This window comes from Epinephelus lanceolatus, chromosome 9 (genome assembly GCF_041903045.1).
Source record: "Epinephelus lanceolatus isolate andai-2023 chromosome 9, ASM4190304v1, whole genome shotgun sequence".
In the NCBI taxonomy this organism is placed as follows: domain Eukaryota; kingdom Metazoa; phylum Chordata; class Actinopteri; order Perciformes; family Serranidae; genus Epinephelus; species Epinephelus lanceolatus.
In genome coordinates this window covers 18,097,008-18,117,614 of record NC_135742.1, presented here as the reverse complement: position 1 = coordinate 18,117,614, position 20,607 = coordinate 18,097,008, and the positions used below count along the sequence as shown (strand labels likewise).

General features: G+C 41.1%; 1 protein-coding gene across 1 annotated transcript in view; it reads right to left on the bottom strand.

The window, feature by feature from the left end:
- Positions 1–2,814: 2,814 nt before the first annotated feature.
- fbxl17 (F-box and leucine-rich repeat protein 17) overlaps positions 2,815–20,607 on the bottom strand; it is a 288,681-nt gene continuing 270,888 nt past the window's right edge. The window contains exon 11 of the mRNA XM_033619610.2: positions 2,815–4,998. Coding sequence (XP_033475501.1) covers positions 4,861–4,998 — 138 coding nt within the window. The 3' untranslated portion in view covers positions 2,815–4,860. The remainder of the gene's footprint in view (positions 4,999–20,607) is intronic.

Genomic DNA, 20,607 nt, shown 5'->3' with positions numbered 1-20,607 from the left:
AGCACTGGTGTACACTTAGTAGCCAATTCAAATACTTGGAGGGAATTCGGATGGAACGTGGTAATGAGATTTTTTCAGACACTGGAAATAGTGGCTAAAATGGGCTCAACATACTCAAATAAAAGTTGGAGAAACTGCAGTACACAGATTGGCAAACATACCCACATATTTTGGTCATGCACAGAGGTAAGTGCATTTTGGGATGAGATTTTGAGGCACTTAAGAAAATATTTTACCAAAATCTCACAAAAGATTAAAAGAGAGCAATATTGGGTATTGGGCACTGATGGGAGAGCAAAAAAAAAAAAAAAAAAAAAAAAAAACCTTTTAAAAATATTGATAACAGCAGCACTTCAATGCATTACAATTATTTGGTTAGATGGAACAGATTATGTACTCCTTGAGAATCCAAAAAGAAATATGTATTAAAAGATGGGGCCCTGCTATTGCCATACTGACAAAGTGGTGTGATCAAAATCCACAAATTTTACAGTATATATGTATCTCCCCTATCTGCTGATGTCATTTTTGTCCAACATTCCTTTTTTCCCCCCAATTTATACCTTTAGTTTTATTTCAGAATTAACACTTTAAGCTGGCCACATAGGCACAGTTGTAAAAAATAGGAAAAAACACAGCACGGAATTGTGAAAATGAGTGTATAAGTTGCTGGAATTGAAATGAAAGTAAAAAAAAAAAAGGTGTTAACACAGCACCAGTGCAGCCTTGTTTATCCACTGTGTCCTTGGACGCAACAATGAACACAGCCATTAAGGTGTCCTTACCCAGAAAAGATAGTCCGCTTCCTTTTCCAATAACAACATCATTGTGTAACTCATAAATGCTCAGTGCTCAGTGGTGATGCTAAAGATATTGATGCATCTTCTTTCAAACTAATTTGGTCCTGGATGTCTGGATTTGGTTCAGTGGTACTTAGAGCAGAGCTGTTTTGCAGGTTTGGTGTACAGATGTAGAGGCCGCTCTACTACACTATACTTCTTGCCTTGCCGTTGACGACATCAAGCTTGCTTGGGCCCGCACACAACGCTAAACATTTTGGCTACACTGGCTGCCTAAAACAGACTGTTTGTATGATCAATTTATTTTCAGAAGTTCTGAATTTTATCTGTTAGAAAACACAACATAGGGAAAAGTCTGGAAACACACTCTGTTCCCTTTTTTCCATATTTATATATATCCATGCATGGAAATGACATAAATCTATTTCCATACTGCGAGGGAACCCTTAAGAGGGTGCAGAGGATTGAGATCAAAAGTGAGTGCAGCGGAGAGGAAGTGTGGCCGTTGACATTTGTTGCCCCTGTGTTTCCTGCCCATTCCTACACCGTCACTGTCTAATAACTGCCAATGATCATTATAAAAAAGAAAATACTTGCAGTCACACAAACAACAGCTCTTTCAGAAACTTCAGAGACAATCTGAAGTGATGCACAACTTTTCAACTGTTGTTTTGTGTTAACAATCTGCTCAGTTTCAAGCAGCTGTAAGGTTTCTATCCCTTTGTTGTGAGCGGGCGTTGTTCAAACAGTTTCAGGGGGTGGACACAACATAATGAACACCTTTGAAATCTGTTGCAATTCAACACAATAGCCCATTACTGAAACAGACACTATCTTGTGATGATTATAGCATGAGGCTGCACCAAGGACGTATTGGGAAAAATACATCTGAAACAAAACCACAAATTACAGCCTTAAAACACACCATAGTGTTGGAGCAACACATTTCTGACACTTACATTTAAAATTAGATGCTCACAAAGGTAGCACTTGTTTTGAGGCAACTGTAACTGGTTATAAGAGAATACACAAGTGTTGGTGTGTCCATTCCCTGCGCAATATCTGAGGTGAAAGATGATTAGAATAACAAGAAGTTCTCTGAAAATTGTCTCTGCAAGTAAGAAACTGTAGGTTTTTAATTACACAACTGAAAGCTGTGTTGTATGTGTGTCTGTTTGCTCCATATTTTCAAGCTCACAGAAAATGAAACAGGAACTTGCTGATAAAAACAGAGCTCCCTATGCTTTTATTAAGATTAGAGAGAACTCCTTTAGCTGCGACTCAAGTGAGTTGCGCCTCGTGTTGACACAAATTGCGTTGACAACACAAAGAATGTATCAGGGAAGAACCAACCTTCGCATCCTGTTTGATGCTATCTCCCACGTTTGATCGCCAGACATGAAAATAGGCACTTGAAAGGGACAATATTGTCAAAGACTGGGGACATATTGAGTGACAGCTTTTTAGCTCTTTGAGGCCTTTGCTGGTTGCTGGGCAGCAAGCTGATGTCTCCTCACTTTGTTTCAGATGTGAAGCTTGTGCGATTGTGGTAATAGCTCTGACCTTGACATCACAAGTATTCCTTAATGGAAATGCAGGTTGATTGTTGTGTCATGGTGCTCAACAGAAAAGACATTATCAATGCATGGGCATCTGTGGAAAACATCTTTATTTCTAACAATACAGAGGCTTCGGTGTGTCATACTTGCACATTCCAAGGCCTTTGGGTGTGATGGAAAACATGCTGGTTTCCTTATTTGCATTTTACCTGAGCATACAGATGCAATCTGTGTTGAATTTAAATTTCACCAAGTCTACCATCATAGTCATTGTGGTCTTTGTGTTGAAATGCAATTGGTGTAATAAAAAGTCTGGAAAAACATGCAAAAAAAAAAAAAAAAAGTTAAAGCAGTCCACAGATTATGTAAAATGAGCGGAAAAGTATTCCACTGTCATTTTGAATATTCTTCTCCTGCCTCAAATCCACACATACAAAAGGAAAAGAGGAAAAAAACTTGAAGTAGTAGTGTTTTATTCATCTTTATGTAAATCCAGTCATTTACGGTTGCCTTAACAAATCAGGAATCAAGTGTGTCAACATCTAGCAGAGAAGAAAGTGCATATGGGGATTACAAAAGAACAGAAACAGAACAAAAAACAGGCCGAGGGAGAAACTCTCCATCGGTTAAAGTCTACAAATCCTGACAAGGGTAAAATGAAGGTGTTTTTAATTGTCTGAAATCTCTATGTGCTGTAGAAAGTTTACAGTTCTACTCAAACCCCTAAGCTCAGTAAGCTATTGTTCATGTCTGAGTGACAGTGTGTGGAGGCTGAGCCCAGAGCTGGTTCACACCATAGAAAAATACCCTGGTTATTTGCATTTTTAACTGTACACTACTGAGTTTCTATAGAATACATGAAAAATGATCAACTCTCTCCTACCGACTTTTACTGGCCCTGGTTATAGGCTCAAGCCAGTAATATCTTTACATCCTAAACCACTAAGAAAGATAAATCCCTTGTTGCATTGCTACATAGCTAAAGTTACAAGTATATGCTCAAAACCAATATTAGGCTAAGTAAATCCCACGCAGTATTTATTCATATGTATATATCAGATCAAATAATGGGAATATAGTATCAGATAAACTCAGATAAACATTTCTTCAGTAAATTCTGGGTCGATTTCAGGTCGCTAATTGGATGGCAATTACCTGCTAACCACTTAAGGCAACGTTTCCTCTTACCTGTCATCACGACGGTTGTGGTTAATCATCTGATAACATGACCCAGGGTTTTTAAGTAAAGGCAACTTCTATTTCAAGCACTGTTTGATTTCATTCTGTACTGACTCAGGGTGATGCCCAGTCAACCCTAAATCTACACATGGCATCAAAAGACAGCATTGTTCCCAAGTCATACAGAGGCTCATTTTAACGTCAGGTCATCTGTAGATAATATCTGTGTAACGGAAAAAAATATGAGTAGGATCTCAATGTAAACATGCAGGTTTTGAGAAATAATCAATGCTGTTTTCCGGTCATGATTTTTCGCCAGGGGTTTGAATCTTTCTTCTGCACCGTGAGAGTGTGCATGTTGAGTCACAGCAAAGAGTTCTGTCCTTCAAATGGAGCCGCGTCAAAGAGCTCAACACGTTATGAGTCCACAAATGCCTTTAACACTGTACTGAACATCCAAGAAAAGAAAAAAAAAGATCCTGTAATTGGACAAAATAAACATCACAGATTTCTCAAAATGCCTCATGTGAGGTCTGAAGCCCTGGCAGTTCGGTTGTTTTCCGGTCCGAAGTTGTGGGATGTCGTCACGTGATCTCCGAGTCTCTGCTCTGTCAGGTCTTGTGCGATCTCGCTGCAGCAGTTGAGTTCAGTTTGAAGGATGTAAACACCGCAGAGGGCTGACGTGGGTGTGGTGCTCGGAGAATATCATTTCCGAATGTGGCAACAAACCTTTTTTAATCTATTCGTCCGATCGTTCCTGAACCCCTAGAACTCCCGGACCCCCTCCTGGTGCATCCACTCCAACCATGGTGATACGGACAACTTAAAATGTATGAGGGTTAACACTCTATTAACGGAGTAACTTTTACTTAAAGTAGATATCAATTAACACTCGTTGGTGCACTGCCTCGTCACTCCTAGTCACTCAAGGTTCTGGTCGAGGAAAGTACATATTGTTGGATGTAATCTGACACTTTATCAGTGATGAAGAGGATGATTCAGTCAAGATGATGATAACCTATGATTGATAAAGTATGATGTCTCACTTAATTATAAAATACCAGGAGACGCATATCTTAATTAAATTATTAAAATGGTAGATTCGCTTCAAATGAAACAGTTGACTGGACCTTTGTCTGAGAGTGTGTAGCTACATGTTCACATGCATGTTTGAACAGTGGATGAGAGGCAAACATGACTGAGCTGCAAATATTGTGTATGTGTGTCTGTACACAAAATGGGCCTCTGTGTAGCTATGTGTTTGTATATGTGTGTGTGTGTGTGTGTGTGTGTGTGTGTGTGAGAGAGAGATCCAGCAGTAGCTACGAAGTGTTCGATGTGTTGGGGCTCCAGCCCATTTGATAAGCTCTCTCCAGGGTTCTCTTGCAATCCTGCATCACCGTGCTGAAAACAATGTGAGGGTACTGGACCACCAGCCTCTCCACTGTCTCCTCGTTCACCTGCAAAACACGCACACACACACACACATGCACTGTTAACATAATGAGCTGGTTACTAATAGCACAGAATTGTCTGCTTCCCAGGACAGAAATAGAAAGAAGGAATTTTATATTTTTAAAAAAATCATATTAAAAAGAGTATCATTTTTGGAAGATGCCCTTTCCATCTGTCTCCCTCAGACTCTGTCCCCCATCAATGGGGCTGCATTATGAAAAAGATCTTTTAATAGCCATCATGAACAGGAGGAATGATAAAAGAGAAACTATTATGCTCATTTTCAGGTTCAAGCTTGTATTTTGAGTTTCTACTAGAACATGTTTACATATTTTCCTCATATTGTCTATGTTGGAACACCTGTATTAACCCTCTGTCTTATAAGACACAGCTTTAGTTCATGTCTCTATAAGCCAACCTCCCAAAAAAACCCTGTTTGCCCTGACTGGTCAGCATTTCCGGTTCTTCGCATCTCAGTTTCTCTGTACCGTCAATGCAGCCGGGGAATGACAGTATATAGCAGCGTTTTCTACCCTAAAAAATTACCAATAAAGCATGTGGTTAAATGTAGCGGTGTATTTGCAGGCAGGGAATGACTGTGTTTGGTCGCACTTGGTCGCGTGTTAAAGCAACCCTTACCTTTCTTGCATTTCACACAGCAGTTAGAAAAACATTGAACATCCACAACTCCTGCCTCCCTCCAAAGTCCCATCCCCCTCCTCCTGCAACTCCACCTCCCTCCAAAGGCCTACTCCCCCCTCTTCCATTACGTCTAGACGTAGACGTTGGCAAGGTAACGTTAGATACACGGAAGAGGAGACTGAGTGTAACATGCCAAGAGAAGAGTAGAAGGGAAGAGGAGTAATAATAATAATAATTATAATAATATAACGTAAAGGCTAACATTAGATAGTACTGGTGACTGTTGCGCGAGCAGTTACATCAGTCGGAGGCCTGCACGTGGGGAAGACAGACAGTCTTGTCTGTCTGTCTTCTAGTCATGTACCAGCAGGAATAAGATCCAAAATCAGTAACAAATTTACAACATCGGCAACCAAGTTTACATGAGTTTACATGTTTCCCTGACGTTAGCATGTAGCTACACGTAGCAGTGTATGTAATGTAAACACTTGCAGTAGTGTACCTGGAGCAGATGACCATATAAAGAATTCTGTTATGAGCTGATGTCAGCTTGTAGCCAAAGTAGATTAAAACATTGGAAACATGGGAGTAACACTGGAGTTTTCATGGTCTGAAGTCGAAGCTTTTTACTTACATACATTAACCTCATTATTTGAAGCTTTGACCACGTTTAATATGAACATCCATCATTGTAATATTATGTATTTGTCAGAAAACTAAGGAAAAGCACAATAAGTCCCTTTTAAAGCCATTGTTACTTCATAGGCATTTAATGAAAATACAATGCTAGTAAATTAAGGTAGATGAAAGAGTCATAATGTTAGTTATCTGGTAAATTAGACCCATTGCCTAGCTCTACGTGAACACACTGTGCTTATCATGAGTCAACCAATCAAGCACTTTATTTCGGAATCATCCAAGAGCCATTCACTCAGTATCAGAGCTGATTTCTCGGAAGTCCTGGGAAGCTGTATTAAAAAGAGGCAATCAGCTTAAAACCAAATAAATGTAACAGAAATATTTCTTTAGGTCCAATAAATGCAGATTTTTAAATGACTTAATTTAAATGGAGTAATTTAAAAATCTGTCAACCGTCTCTGCATCGCCCCATGATGCCTTATTAAGATAATCAGAAACACAGATTGAACAGTTAGTGCCCCGTCAAAATGGCAGTGTACCAGACTAATATGAAGCAAAAGCAATTTCTTAAGAGTATACAGTGTATGCACATATGCACACATACACACCCAATTGGACTACGGTGATGGGTTTAGCACCAGAGGACAGCTGAGCTCACAAGGCTAATGAGGCCTTCATGTTCTCAGAGGGCCAGAAAGACAAGCAGCTAATAGCACTTCTTTGCCAGTCTAACACTCTGTCAGACCGTCACTGGGAGCCAAGAGTGAGAAAGCCTGAGAATCTGACAAAGAGCAGAGGCAGAGTAACCCTGGAGACCTTGAGGGGTTAACCGCAACCCACCCAGAACCAACCCCCGCCCACCCGCGAGCATGACACTTTCCAGGGGAAATGATGTATAAACACTCACACACATGTTGAGCACACAGTCATCCGTTGTTGCCAAAGCAGTGACAAAGTATTTCGCAGTTTTCCCCGAGCTCATTGCCCGAGAGCCCCTTGGTTTCTGTGTTTTCTGGAAGAAAAGTCTTGCTGGGTAAGAGTTCCCTGGCTCTTGCTCAGGTTATGATCTGCGTTGGTTGTCATTTTCAGTCTAATTCCCACTTTCTCTTCATAGAACACACTTTCCTTAAGTGGTGGGTATCAGCAATTCTTTGTCAAGGAGAGGAACTGAGAAAACAAATGGACGGACAGAGTTAGGATTAAACCGGCAGAATCACAGAGAGAAATAAGTGTGCTTGAGCGAACAGACCGCTGATGCTTCTCAGGTCACAGGAGGATGATGGAAACTCTGCAGAGCAAAACTGAATTCAAGAAGACCAAAAAGCAGCAACAGCCTACCCTTTGATTGCCAAGGAAGAAACAGTGAGCTGGAGTTCGGGTGCTTGACGCCAACACACAGAAGCTTAACAGATTCTTTCAGGATAGTGTGGATACAGAAAAAATAACATAAAACCAAGACTGCAGGGTCAAAAAGTATTTCTTATTTTCATCTCTGTTTTTTGTTTTGTTTTTCTGATCAGATGCTACGGGAGAACTTCCAAGAATAAATGCCAAAAAGCGATCTTTCCTCAGTTCTCTTTCAAGTTAGTGTTTCAGCGAAAGACAACAGAGACTGGCAGAAGGCTTTAAAATTTAAAATAATACTCTGACATCTCAACTGCTGAAAGGTGCATTAAATCGTATGAGTAAGAGTGGAAATGAGAGAATTCCAGCAACACTTTTCATGCTGTGATCAATGATTCATTAGTAAAGCTGATGCATTAATAAAACAGGGTTTCAGGATATTGCCTTAGAGAATTAACCTTATTATTACAGTATGAGATAATGTAAATATTCAATTGCCAGTTTTACAAAACAAACCACCACATTCCTTCTTGTAGTGAAAAGATTAAACTCAACAAGTGAGCCGGTAATGTTGGCTGTGCTGGTAGAAAACAGGAAGTTATGTTGAGTTTTTCCACATCAGGCACAAAAGAGACGCAGCCAAAGAACTCCTGCAGACACAGTTCTGGATCTCTGTGTGTCTTTCTATTAAATCTACATGATTGCATGTGATTATGTGCATTTTCAATTTGCACATTAAAAATAGTTTAAATATTGCAACAAAGTTTTCACCCCTGGCTAAGGTGGAGGAGTGTGACGCTAGACTGACAGCCTTGACGAATAAGTCATGAGGTTTGTGACATACTTGATGCATGTGAGTAATGAGAGTAGGGATGACATAAATAGCAGCAGAAAAATAACTAATGAAGGGATTTTGACAAGCTGCTGCAAGTTGTAGGTAAGAAATGGGCATTTTCATTGTTGGTTATGTGGCTACATGTTCTGCTTCTCTATGTTTTTTTGAGGCTGAGGCTGAGATGGTTATAAATTCCGTTATTTTTTTAGTTAATACCAGGCACTGCACCAGAATTTCAATTTTGGATTGGCCAAAGTAATTTTGGCTGGGCCTTTTAATTACAGTTTTTTTTTTACAAGTTAATACTTTTTGCCTGCCTTTGACAGTTTCCCATTGGTAGCGCTGCTGAAACAGAAATGACTGTGGAAGGCAACTCACGCGCCTGGTTTATTATACCCCTTTTATAACATTTCCAATGCCAAGACAGCTTATTATTTACCCATGACAGTTTGTATTTATTACAAGCATCACATGGCTCAGATTGTGCAAAAATGAAACATAGTATCCTGTCTATTATGTTTTGTTTTTGCTCAGGATTGAGCAGAGCAATACATCCGTTCATTTAGAACACTGACATTTTAATTCTGTTTTTTAATTTTTATTTGTTTAAGTTGATTGCAGGGACAGACTAGAGAGATTGACTGCTGGGGGACCTAGATTGACTTCTAACAAGACAAAGAGCGTGGCACTGATCATCGGCTGCTGAATAATCTAATAATCTCTTTACCTTGACACGCATGCGCACTCTCAACAGGTAAAATGGCCCCTTTTGACTGGTCCAAACTTCACACATTATGTAACATAATAAATGCTGTCTTTTACTTTTAGAAAGGGAAGTGATTTTATGGGGGAAATTGTTAATTCTACTTGTTAAAAACAAAAGTTAAGAAGATATTTCCCAGTCATTTAGGATGGGCCATTTGTACAAGTGTGCAGCCCAGGCCCGTTAGGCCCACCAACAAAGTCACGCCTTGTTGACGTACACTGTTTTTCAATATTTATCCTTTGGGAGAAAATAGTTAAATAAATCCTGGCAAAAGCAACAAATCAGTCAGTTTTTATTAATAAACACTGGTTCTCAGAGGAAAGGATTAGTCTCTTATTCCCATCTTACGGGATTTGAGGTGTCTGACCAAAATACTGTGTCTGACCAAAATACTGTCTTGAATCATGAATTTGGAGCTTTTCATAGACTGTCTGGTCCGTGGAGTGTTGGATCCTTTCCAACAAATTTTGCGATTGGCTCCTAAAAGTGATCATTAGCTTTTATGTTATGTTAGATCATCCTCACACCTGTTTTTTCTATTTTTTCCCCCTTTTATTATTTGTGAAAGGCTTTTAATGCCTTTATTAGTGGTAGTGAAGAGATGACAGGAGGAGGCCTGGACATATGAACTGGGGATGTTGTGGTTCATAGCCAGCAGGACGACCCCAAACTTGTTCTTTTACCCCTCGGAGAAACACCTGTAGTTTGCCCACAGATGGACACAGGTTGTCTCCGCAGAGGACCCACGCGGGAGCAGAAGAGCAGCTTAACTGAGGCCTCTAAGAGCTGCCACTAAAGAGACAAGTTAAGTTTGTTATGACATATGGCTGAGCCTCATTAGCAGATAAAGTGACAAACCCCTGATTGCCTTCATAACATATTATGCTATATTCTTGAAAAGAGAATGAAACATCCCCCAGCTCGTTAATCAGAGCTTAATTACAATTAAAACTGATCTAAAGAATAGACCTGTCAAAGTGATGGGAGGCCATAACATTCATTAATGCTAATTTAGTGCAGCTCCACTTGCTGAGCAAACATGACACACACAAAATGGCTCCCAATCAAAATGCTGAATCACATCCTAATTGCCGGTTGCGGCAATGCTAAATGTTTGAGCTGCAACAAGATTACTTTGATGGAAATCATGAAAAGATAACTATTGCACTGACCTGTGCTGCTCTTGTTGATAATACTGTATGTGCAGAAATAAAACTTGCAAAGCATTGGTCTACTTATGCTGTTTTCTTAAGTTTTGAAATGTAATTACTGTCACGCACAACAGGCGTCAAATGATTGTAATTCAAACATCTTATTATTATTACGCCAATCAAGCCTGAAGGGGAAAAAAGATTTTTCTATCAATCAAATCTGAGCCAGTATAAATTTTAAATGGTTACAACACAGCAAAAGACTCCTTGTACCTGGTTTGATTAATTGGCATCTGCCTACGCTCATTTTTAAAACATTTCATTGCCAGTGGATAGAAAATCTTGTTGACAGAAAATCAGTTGACAGAGGCATTTATGCATCACAGCATCCATTAACTCTCCTCCACTGCGTTACTGTAAATCTTCTCAGGCCTTAAAACAACAGCCCTCTGTAAAAGAACCCTCTCCTAGCGAGTTCCCAGAGCTCACAGCTACAATCCTTCTTCCAGAAACAAGCCCGTGTGCCCTTTGCATGGCTCTGTGGTATGTTGAATGAGACGTGATGACATCACCACACCTGCTTGGTATTTGCGGCTCAGAGCCGATGTTAGACATGAAGGTCACACCAAACGCTGTGGGTAACTGGCTGGCAGCGAGGGGAGTCCTCTGGTTACAGCAGTGGTGCTGCTGACTTCTTGAAAACTGGTGATTCAGCTGTTTCTTCCTGGAGTGAAATTTTCTTACTGGGCAAAACTGTGCTTAACGATATTTTGTTGCTAGGCAACATAAGCTTACAAATGCTATCGGAAAGCGCTGGGGCATCTGGTGTCAGGAATGGTGCTTTAGATATATGGCTCTGGCAGGGAGTTTTTTTTTTTTTTCTTTTACTCCATGCTGTCCTCATCCAGTGTACTGTACTGTACAACCCCTCCTCCCAACCTGCTGCCAAGTCTGTAGGAGAGCCATATGATAGAGCATACTCGCTACTCACTGATGATTCTAATCTTTGAGAAGCATCTGGGAGCGCAGCCACAGCTATCTGGAGCGAGGCCTATACTTATGATATTTTCCCCCATTTTAACTTCAAAGATGCGGCCTTGTAGATCTAAGGGGGGTGTAATGCATGCTGACGGGTAATGTGCCGTTGTCAGGGTTTACAAGTGGGCGAGAGAGGGATGAGGGGAAAACAAAAAGATGCATGTCTGATATGCTGCTCAGCAGAAAGCACCTTTTATTTGAACATGCTGTACAGTAAACGGGAATAGTTTACAGTGTTGTGTGTGTGTGTGTGTGTGTGTGTGTGAGCGGCTGTTGACAACTGCTTCTTCAGTTTTACATGTGAAGGCTGAAGGTAAGTGACGGCACGTTCTGGAGCTGACCTCTGCTCTCCCTTTGAGTGCTCTCTTTCTTAACAGTGAGCTCTTTCTGTAAGTCCGATCCTCTGATGCAAATGCATTCTATCACCGCGTAAAATATACATTTACCGCAAGAGCTGGGCCTTCCTCTAGTAAGCAGCGCAGTAAAACACGTCGTAAAGATGACTAATGCAGCAGCAGTTCACATTCTCAGTGGGAAAAAGAAGAACAGGGCCGTAAATCGATAATCAGATACACAAACACGAAGATGCATATCATATTAGACCGGCGTGGTGAGAACACCCTGTGAGTGCTCCTAGCAATCAAGGGAGGGAAATGGAATAAAGAGAGAGGGAGAGAGTTTAGGAAATAGAAGGCTAAAAAAAAAATATGGCCTCCGCTCCCTCTGAATATATCAAACCCACAGAGCGCTATAGCAACAATGACCCTGAAAAAAGCAACAACACACGGACTGTTGATACTGAACAACTTCAGAACTGAATTTAAAAACATGCAGATATCAGAAAACAAAGACATGTTCAGTGGTCATTTTTAGAAGATGAAAAAAATATAGTTTTTGCAATAAAATGGGCCTATTTCTTTTTATTTCCTCTGTGTTTTCATTAAATCCAACACAGGTCTGCAGGGTTCTTTTTCCCTTTCTTTTTTCTTCTTCCCCACATTTTCTTTGGCCATGTGGCAGCCATTGCTAGTCCCAGGCCCATAAAGAGAGACAAATACCCCCTGTTCCCTGTCTACTCCCATGTAGAGAGTGTATCAGTCAACCAGTAAATACATTTGGGGTAAATGTTTAAAAAGCCTGTTTAGGCAGCAGAAGAATGCAGTGCATCAGGTCTTAGTAAAAGGCAGCTTAAACAAGTCTGGATTTAAACAGGCCAGATTTATAGCCTTCTTTAAACTGCTCAGAGGAAAAGCCCCAGTTGTAAAGTTTCTAAACGAGTGACTGGACAACTGAAAGATAGTTCAGAGTCTCCGATAAGAGGGAGAGGAAAGAGGAAGAGAGAGGAATGAATGGAAAAAGAAAAGAAAGCAAAGGATTTCCAAAGTGTAGGGACAGAAAAGAGGTCGCCACAAACTTATTCTGAAGGATTCAATATGTCTAAATGAACTATCGATGCATTGGCTTGGAAGCTTAAGGAATAGACTGCTCTTTACCGAGGAAAGCCTGAGCTCAAACATTTTGATTTTGTCTCAGAAAGCCAAGCGACCCTCACAGAAATCTGCAGTGCATGGCTCTGAATGTGCTTTTAAAAACCAGGTCAGGCACCGCTTGCGACAACTGAGGTCTGGTCCCGCTCACACACCCTCATCCCTGCACAATATCAGACAGCAGCAGAACTGAAAAGCAGGGTGTCAGTGCATACACTCACACACACAAACACACACATGGAGGAATGGGGGCTCAACTGAACAGGGTCAGAGAAAGAGGTTCTGGAGGCCAGGTTTGTAAACCCCACACTCCATCACGCGTGACAAAGGTAACTAAAGGAATGTGTACGAGGCTCAGCCCAATCCCCCTCTCCACACCGGCCTTCTTATCTCTGCAGACTGGGGGAAAACATTCCATAACTCAAGAGGCTTTACACAATTTATTTGTTGGTCTCGGTAGAGCACTATCACAGCTACATCTATTAGGTAGAACTAAAATAAAGCTAATTAAAATGGGAAGTGTTGTGGTGACCCGATAAACCAACAAGCCCTGGAGTTAAATTTGATGTTGTAGTAGCAATCATACTCCAAACCATTCCTTTCTGTTGTGTTTAATACTTCAAATTAAGCACTGTAATGGTGAAACTAGCATAAAATTATGCTTTAATTAAGAACTGTAAAGAAGAAAATCACCACAACCATAATTAACTTTTGCTTACAAGCAATATACAGTAATTTATATGATATTTATGATGGAGTTATTCATTTTTTTACCATGCACGTCACACATAATATCCACCAATTGGAATTTCCGACTCACAGTCATATGCCTCCACCAACCAGTCAAGTTGCAGACTTCGCCTATGTCTGTCTTGACTCATATGGAGCAATGAAGTTGAAAATTCTAAAACACGGATGCTTCACGTACATCTTCAACCAGGCAGCACAGAAGCTCTATATAATCAGCACAGTTTGAAGATGGACACCCAAGTTTAGTGTCACCAACTCAGTATCTGACCAAATGTTATGTCATTTGCAGAACACTACGATGTCACAGTTGACCTTTGACCTTCGGGATATTAAATGTCATCACTGTATCATTTTATTCTTTTAGACACGTAAAATTTTGTCATAATTAGTGTATGAATTCTTGAGTTATGGCCAAACACATGTTTTGTGAAATCACAGTGACCTTGACCTTTGACCTCCCACCTTCAAATTCTAATCAGTTCATCCTTGAGTCCAGGTGGGGATTTGTGCCAAATTTAAAGAAATTCCTAATTCCTAAGACATCATGTTCACAAGAATGGGACAGACACACGGTCACAGTGACCTTGACCTTTGACTAATGTTGTCACGATGCTGGAATTTCAGTGATGCCACAGGGAAATACTGGCAATGAGGACATGCAAGTTATAAACTGTAATAAAAGATAAATATTACAAGGCCACAATATAACAGTAACAACTTTTTTTTTTTGGTTAGTAGCAGAGAATAGCAGAATGACTGTTATAAATGGTAACAATAAGAGAGCGTGGGAAAGCGCAGCTGGTACCAGTGTATCAATACTGCGGAAAATGAGCATTGAAACCATTAAAAATATTCAGAATCAATATGTATTGAATAACAGATATTTTTGACATCACTACATTTGACCACCAAGATCTTATTAGTTCATCCTTGAGTCCAAGTGGAGGTTTGTGCCAAATTTGAGGACATTCCATCCAGATGTCCTTGGATACCGCACTCAAGAAAGTGGGACGTACTGGATATGGAAACAGACGTATGGATGGACAAGCTGCAAACATAATGCCTCTGGCCAAGGCTGTCACCAGCATGGAGGTGCAATAAAATAATTGACACTGTGCACTAAGGTAGAGGTCCTCACACGTCTGCTAGCTACTAGTTCCTAGTTAACAAAACCAAGGGCCAGAAACAGTCTGGATGAAAATTATAATCCAAGTGGACCTTATTAGCTCTGACCACCAAAAATTCTGTTTTTGAAACGAGATGGAAAGAGTGAACTGTGAAGTGGTTTGTTCGAGTTAACCACATTTTGGACTTACTTTGGACTGACTGTCCTCAAATCCCTTTTCAGATGGGTTTTCTTCATGAATTATATATTATTCATGATTTCTATCTATTAATATTAATTTATTTTTCACAGGTCTGTTTTGAATCGGGGCCAAAGTTTTATACCAATGAAGACCTCTACTCTAAGATTTTTTACCACACACAGTGAATCTGATGAATACACTTGGAGTAAAAAATAAATCCAGTTATTCAAGATATATATTTTAGCAGCACTAAACTTTAAAAGTGTAGTATTAAAATTGATAGCACTGTTTAAAAACACACAAAGAGAAACACAGAGAGTGCAGGTGATAAAGAGAGACAGGTGTTGGGACAGAGTGACAAATCCAGAGAGATAATAAAGATCAAGATGATGAGCTCATGTTCCTACAACAGGGACTGGTTGGGGTCAGATATTGTTGTCTCAATGGAGGGAGCACAATGAGATAATAACAGACCTGTTGAATGCCCTGTAATCTAAGACCACGTCTGCCTCTTTAAATGCCAAACAGCACAATGTAGTAAGGTGGGTACACACACACACACATTCTCACACACACACACACACACACACACACACAAACACACCTCCAGAAACTATAGGAACAAATTCCAGAGCAGCTTACTGGAGGTCAGACACAAGCAGAATTCCTTAAAGATAATCACAACAGAGCTACTGTGTTTAATGTTTTCCCTCGCATGACTTCTTTGTTCTTCAGGAATAAATAAAGAATGAGGACAGCTTGACCCTGTCCTTTTCAAAGAACACCATGATACAAAATTCATAGTGACTCTTTAGAGTAAGGAGAGCTCAGATTAGATTTGTGCAGCGGTCAGAGTTACACAAAGGGCAGCAAGCAATACATCTGTGAGCCTAATGTGTCGACACCACCGACTGTAGGGTGATTATTGTGAAATATAGGTTAATTCTGAATAATCAAATGCAATTACAGTCAAGATTTCCTGTATTTAAAAGCTCAAAGAAAGCCATCTTGTACAGAGATTTCACTGTCGGCCCAAGCACAAATCTTGACAGCATGATGAATCTGTATCTCTGTTTCTGAATTTTTTAGCTCAGGGGTAAAAATTGTTCTTTTTCTCAAATGTTCACTGAGCAGCCACAGGTCACAGAGACACTATTTCTGGCAACACACTTTGTCTCTGCAAAACACAGCAAAACTTAATAAAAGCTTTCACATCCATTGGCTATTCTGTTTCCAATCAATTACAAAGCTGGACATCAATCAGAGGCTTAATCGATCCCCAACCCAAAATTTCCCAAGCTTGCCTGCATGTACTAAATTTGTACGGACACAACGTTCAGCAAGGGAGGGGGCTACGTTGTCATTAGCATTAAATAGCTAATTCATCACCAAAACAGTCAGACGCTGTGCCTGCAGGCTAAAAATGGGCTGTGACCTCCCGCTGTCTCTCTCAATGTCTGAAGGAAGGAAAAGGCGTATTGAGCCAGACGTTAGTTATTGCCCAAAAACATATCAGGATTGGCAAGCCTGAGTATCCAGGCCACACTGAGTCGTGCCTACTGTCTGTCCATGACTCCATGAGATTATGTTGACCTCCGTTGTGATGAGTAAACAGCCCTGGATGAGGGAGGAAGAGAAGGAGGGGGAGAAAAAAGGGGGGAAGGCTGAAAGACAAGACAGGGGGGCAACTTGAATGAACTAATTGAATGAACAAAAGATGTGAGCGGCATCCAAAATTCACAACCACCTTGGCTGTCCTTGCTTAGAGGAGGGTAAGGGAGGGAGAAAGGGAGAGACAAAAAGAGGGAAAAGGGGTGAAAAATAAAGCGAGGGCAAGGTGGAAAGAAACGCATCAGTGTGTATGTGAGTGCCTGTGAACCAGGTGAGGTCAGCTTTAGGTGTGTGTGTCTGGCTGATTTTTGTTGAAGGGCAATTCTGAGATTCCCTTCAGATACTCAGTGAACTCTGTCGATGTCTCACTTTATTTCACCCGCTCTCCTTCACTGTCCCTTGCTCCTGCCCTTTAGAAACAAGATGAAGGGATGATCAGGAGGCGGCTTCAGTTAAGACCGCCAATCAATACAGCTCTTCTGTGTGGGATGAGACTCCAAGATTACACTGAAAATCACAAATAGCAAATGACTCTTTCAAACTACTTTCTCGACTTTGAACATTCAAGTCTGACCAAAGCCTGGAAAATAGAAACCAGGGAACCTGCCCGTTTTGCACTCGACGCTGCGCACGCAGCATCTTCCTCCTAATTCCCCTTCGCTTTACACTAAGAACACTAAGAATCCCTGCCGTTCACAATAACAACACTCATCAAAGAAAGTTTTGCCCAACTCCCAAACTCTCATTTCCTAAACGAGAGTTAAAATGCCTCCTAACTCGTCACCATACTTCATCTTTGTTTTCCTCACTCCAAACCTCCAGGCCCTGAACAATTAGGCCCTTGTTTATGTCTGCAAATTGCTGTGCCGTGCCTATCTGTGTATAGTCCCCGGCAGCTGGATGCACCAGTGGAACGACTATATTGATTGGGATGTCTGTTCTTTTAACAAGGTCTGTCTGGTTGCTCTATCTGGGGGTGCAGCAGCGCTCATACCTGTTCCCCAAACGCCGCTCCACCTCAGTTCAGGTAATGGGCGCACACTTCAAAACTGCTTACACAAAACACTTTTTTTCGGGGGGTCATTTGTAAAGGGAATAGCCAGCACTCATTCCATTGTTTCCCTTTATCTAATTTTCTTTTTATTTTCTCTTGGTTTCCGTCATTCGTTAAATCCTTCTCTCATTTTTTTTTCCTTCTCCTCCCTCATCTCCTCCATTACTATGATAACTCTTACTCTATCCACCAGCTGTCCCTGAAGGGGCCAGTAGCAGTCAGTGTCATTATTTTCCTAGTCCGGCTTCATGCTGACGGTGTGAGTTTGCTTCCCCCTCTCAGTTTCACAACCTGGACTGCCCATTTGTTTTCACTCTAATGAAGTAGTGGAAAAGAAGCAGGGGGAAAAAAGAAGGCAGATAAAATGAGAGGAAAGGGGAAAGGTAAAGAAGGTGAGGGGAGAAGAGACATGAGAAGAGAGAATGGACAGGAGAAGACAGAGGATGAGAGGGGAAAAAGAGGCGCACTTGGGCAAGCTGTGAAAATGCTTCTAAAGAAAACATTCCACCGCAAAAGGCTGAAAAAGATCAAAATCCCAGAAGTGATACATCAACAGAGGATGAAGGCTCCGAATGTTCAGTGGCCAGAGGGGCCCATTATAGAAAACAGCAACTTAACACATATAGGAGACATATGAAAACAATGTCGAGATAAGGAGTGCAAGGAGTTACACTGTACGGTGCTAGAAAGTACAGTGTGTTTCTGCACAAATCAGTAAAGCATACAGCTGGATCTCTGTGTCTGGACACTTGTCTTAACTTTGTGGTTAGCCAAAAAAAGCTATAAATATTACAGCATTAGCATTTGGTGAGTTTGGCATGTTTATGTGCGTTTGTGTTTCAGCGTCTCCGTGTCTGCCCAGTCCAATGAGCAGAATGCTGTTACTACATCGCTATAATTTTAGCTGGAAATTACCTCTGACGCCAGTGCACTGAGTTCCACCACTCGAAAGCATAGTCTGGATTAATGCATAATGTTCCATTGTGTTTGTGGAAGTGTAGAAAGATGAATTCTCCCCACAGAGAGGACCAAACATTTAACAGTAGACTCACTAGGGAGCTGGGCTTTTCTGTGACACACGCACTGACATATGCGCCACTGCCGAGCAAAAAGGATCCGTTTTTCAGAAGATTAAGGCACTTTTTCCTTGAGTCTTTCAGCCGAACACTTCAAAAGACTGGCACAGAGTCGTAGCTGAAAGAGGACGAAATGAATTGATTTGATTATTTTTGGGTGAGTCTGGATCAATCGCATTCTTTCCCCTCGTCAGAACAGGGTCGTTTGGCCCTGAGGGCAGAGGGGTGTAATCATTTGAGGCAGGCGGAGCATGCCATTTGCCCAGGCCTGGAGGGGTTCTGATTTCAATGCTCCATTATGAGCCGTATTAACAGCAAATAACATAAATTCCTCCCGCAGAACACACACTGTTACACACAGACACGTCGTATTTGAGCATGTATAAACACTGAGACACAAAGAAAATCCTTCAGACGGACAGGAAAGGAAAAAAAGTCAATGGGACAAATGCACATATTCCTTACTGTTACAAATGTATATCATGCAGCTACTGAAAGGAGAATGTAAATAAGAAAATATTCTGACAATCAACTAGACCTCACTCAGTTCTGTGCTTGTGTTACGTCTGTGTTTGTACAGTTTTTTTTAAAATCTGAATTTCTTCATATCAGTCCAAATGGCAGTGGACACAAAATTCAGGCTGCCTGGTGGTAAAATGTATACAGTACGGAAGCACGTTTGTATAAACTGTGACGGAGGAAATCGATCCTTCACACTGCTCCACATGAGGAGAGCCAGATGGATCCTGTTAACAGTTCTTAAATGAATTCTACACTTTCTAAGTCCTGTGACATTCAGGGAAGCTGTTACATTAAAATTCCCAGCGTTTTGACAATTCCAAACAAATTTACACAGGCTGAGCCGCGCTGCCGAGGCGGACGGCTGACTGGGTTGTCCGCACTGTGTGTCAAGGTTATCACAAGACTGTATTTGTCTAAGACTGACAGGACCCAGTCTGAAACCTTACTCTATATCAGTTAGTGTGGGAGGAAGCTTTTTTGAGGGGAGAAGGGGAAAAAAGGGAGGGAGGGAGGGGGGAGACAAAGAAATAGAGACTCAAGCCATGATTTATTTTAAATAGCCAAACGTAGGCTGCAGAAGTTACCTGAACATCTGTAAGACAGACATGATGAAGCTAGCCCTGATGCCGATGAGGCCATGAACGGCTGAAGAGGGGGGCTGTTTCTTACTGTGTTATTTTCATCACCCAGTTTTTTCTACCTGTGTTGCAGCTATTTGTACTCGATTCCTGAAACATACACATCCTGTACCTAAACCAAGCAAAGTCCTTGTAAGGGAAATATTAACTTTGGAATATTTGCAATATGTCCAGAACACTGTCAACACAGCTCCCATGAGGACTAACTGCCTGCCAAAGCAAACCACTTTGTGTAAGTGTACGTAACAATTTATTGTCGCAATGCAAACATTCACGGTTGTACGCAAAGCAAAATGACTTGTGGTTGAGGCCACTGTCAATGAACCCCTTCACTAGAGAACTTTGGCTTGGACAGTAGTTGGTTAATGGGTAAATATTGAGATGGTTCCTCAAGTGTGTAGATCCTGGGGCTGAGCTAAACAAACAAAGGTTGTTTAGGGTCACGCTAACAGTGTTAGAGCCCGGACACACCAAGGCGATGGTCGGCTGGTGGTCAATGTCTGGCCATCAGTAAGGATTTGTCACCCCAGTTTTTGAGGCATGCGCTGCCACTAGTCGACCCTTGTTGACTTTTTTTCAAGCTGACATACCATGCTGAATTGGCATCAGAGTTGGTGGAGCTTGTTTGTGAGTGAAATCACTCTGATTGGCAATTCAGCTCAGTGCACTAGAGGAGAAATGGAAGTGAAGAAAGCCAACAAACGGCTAAAATCAAGAGGGTATGAGATCATAACAAACTTGTTATATTAGGTAG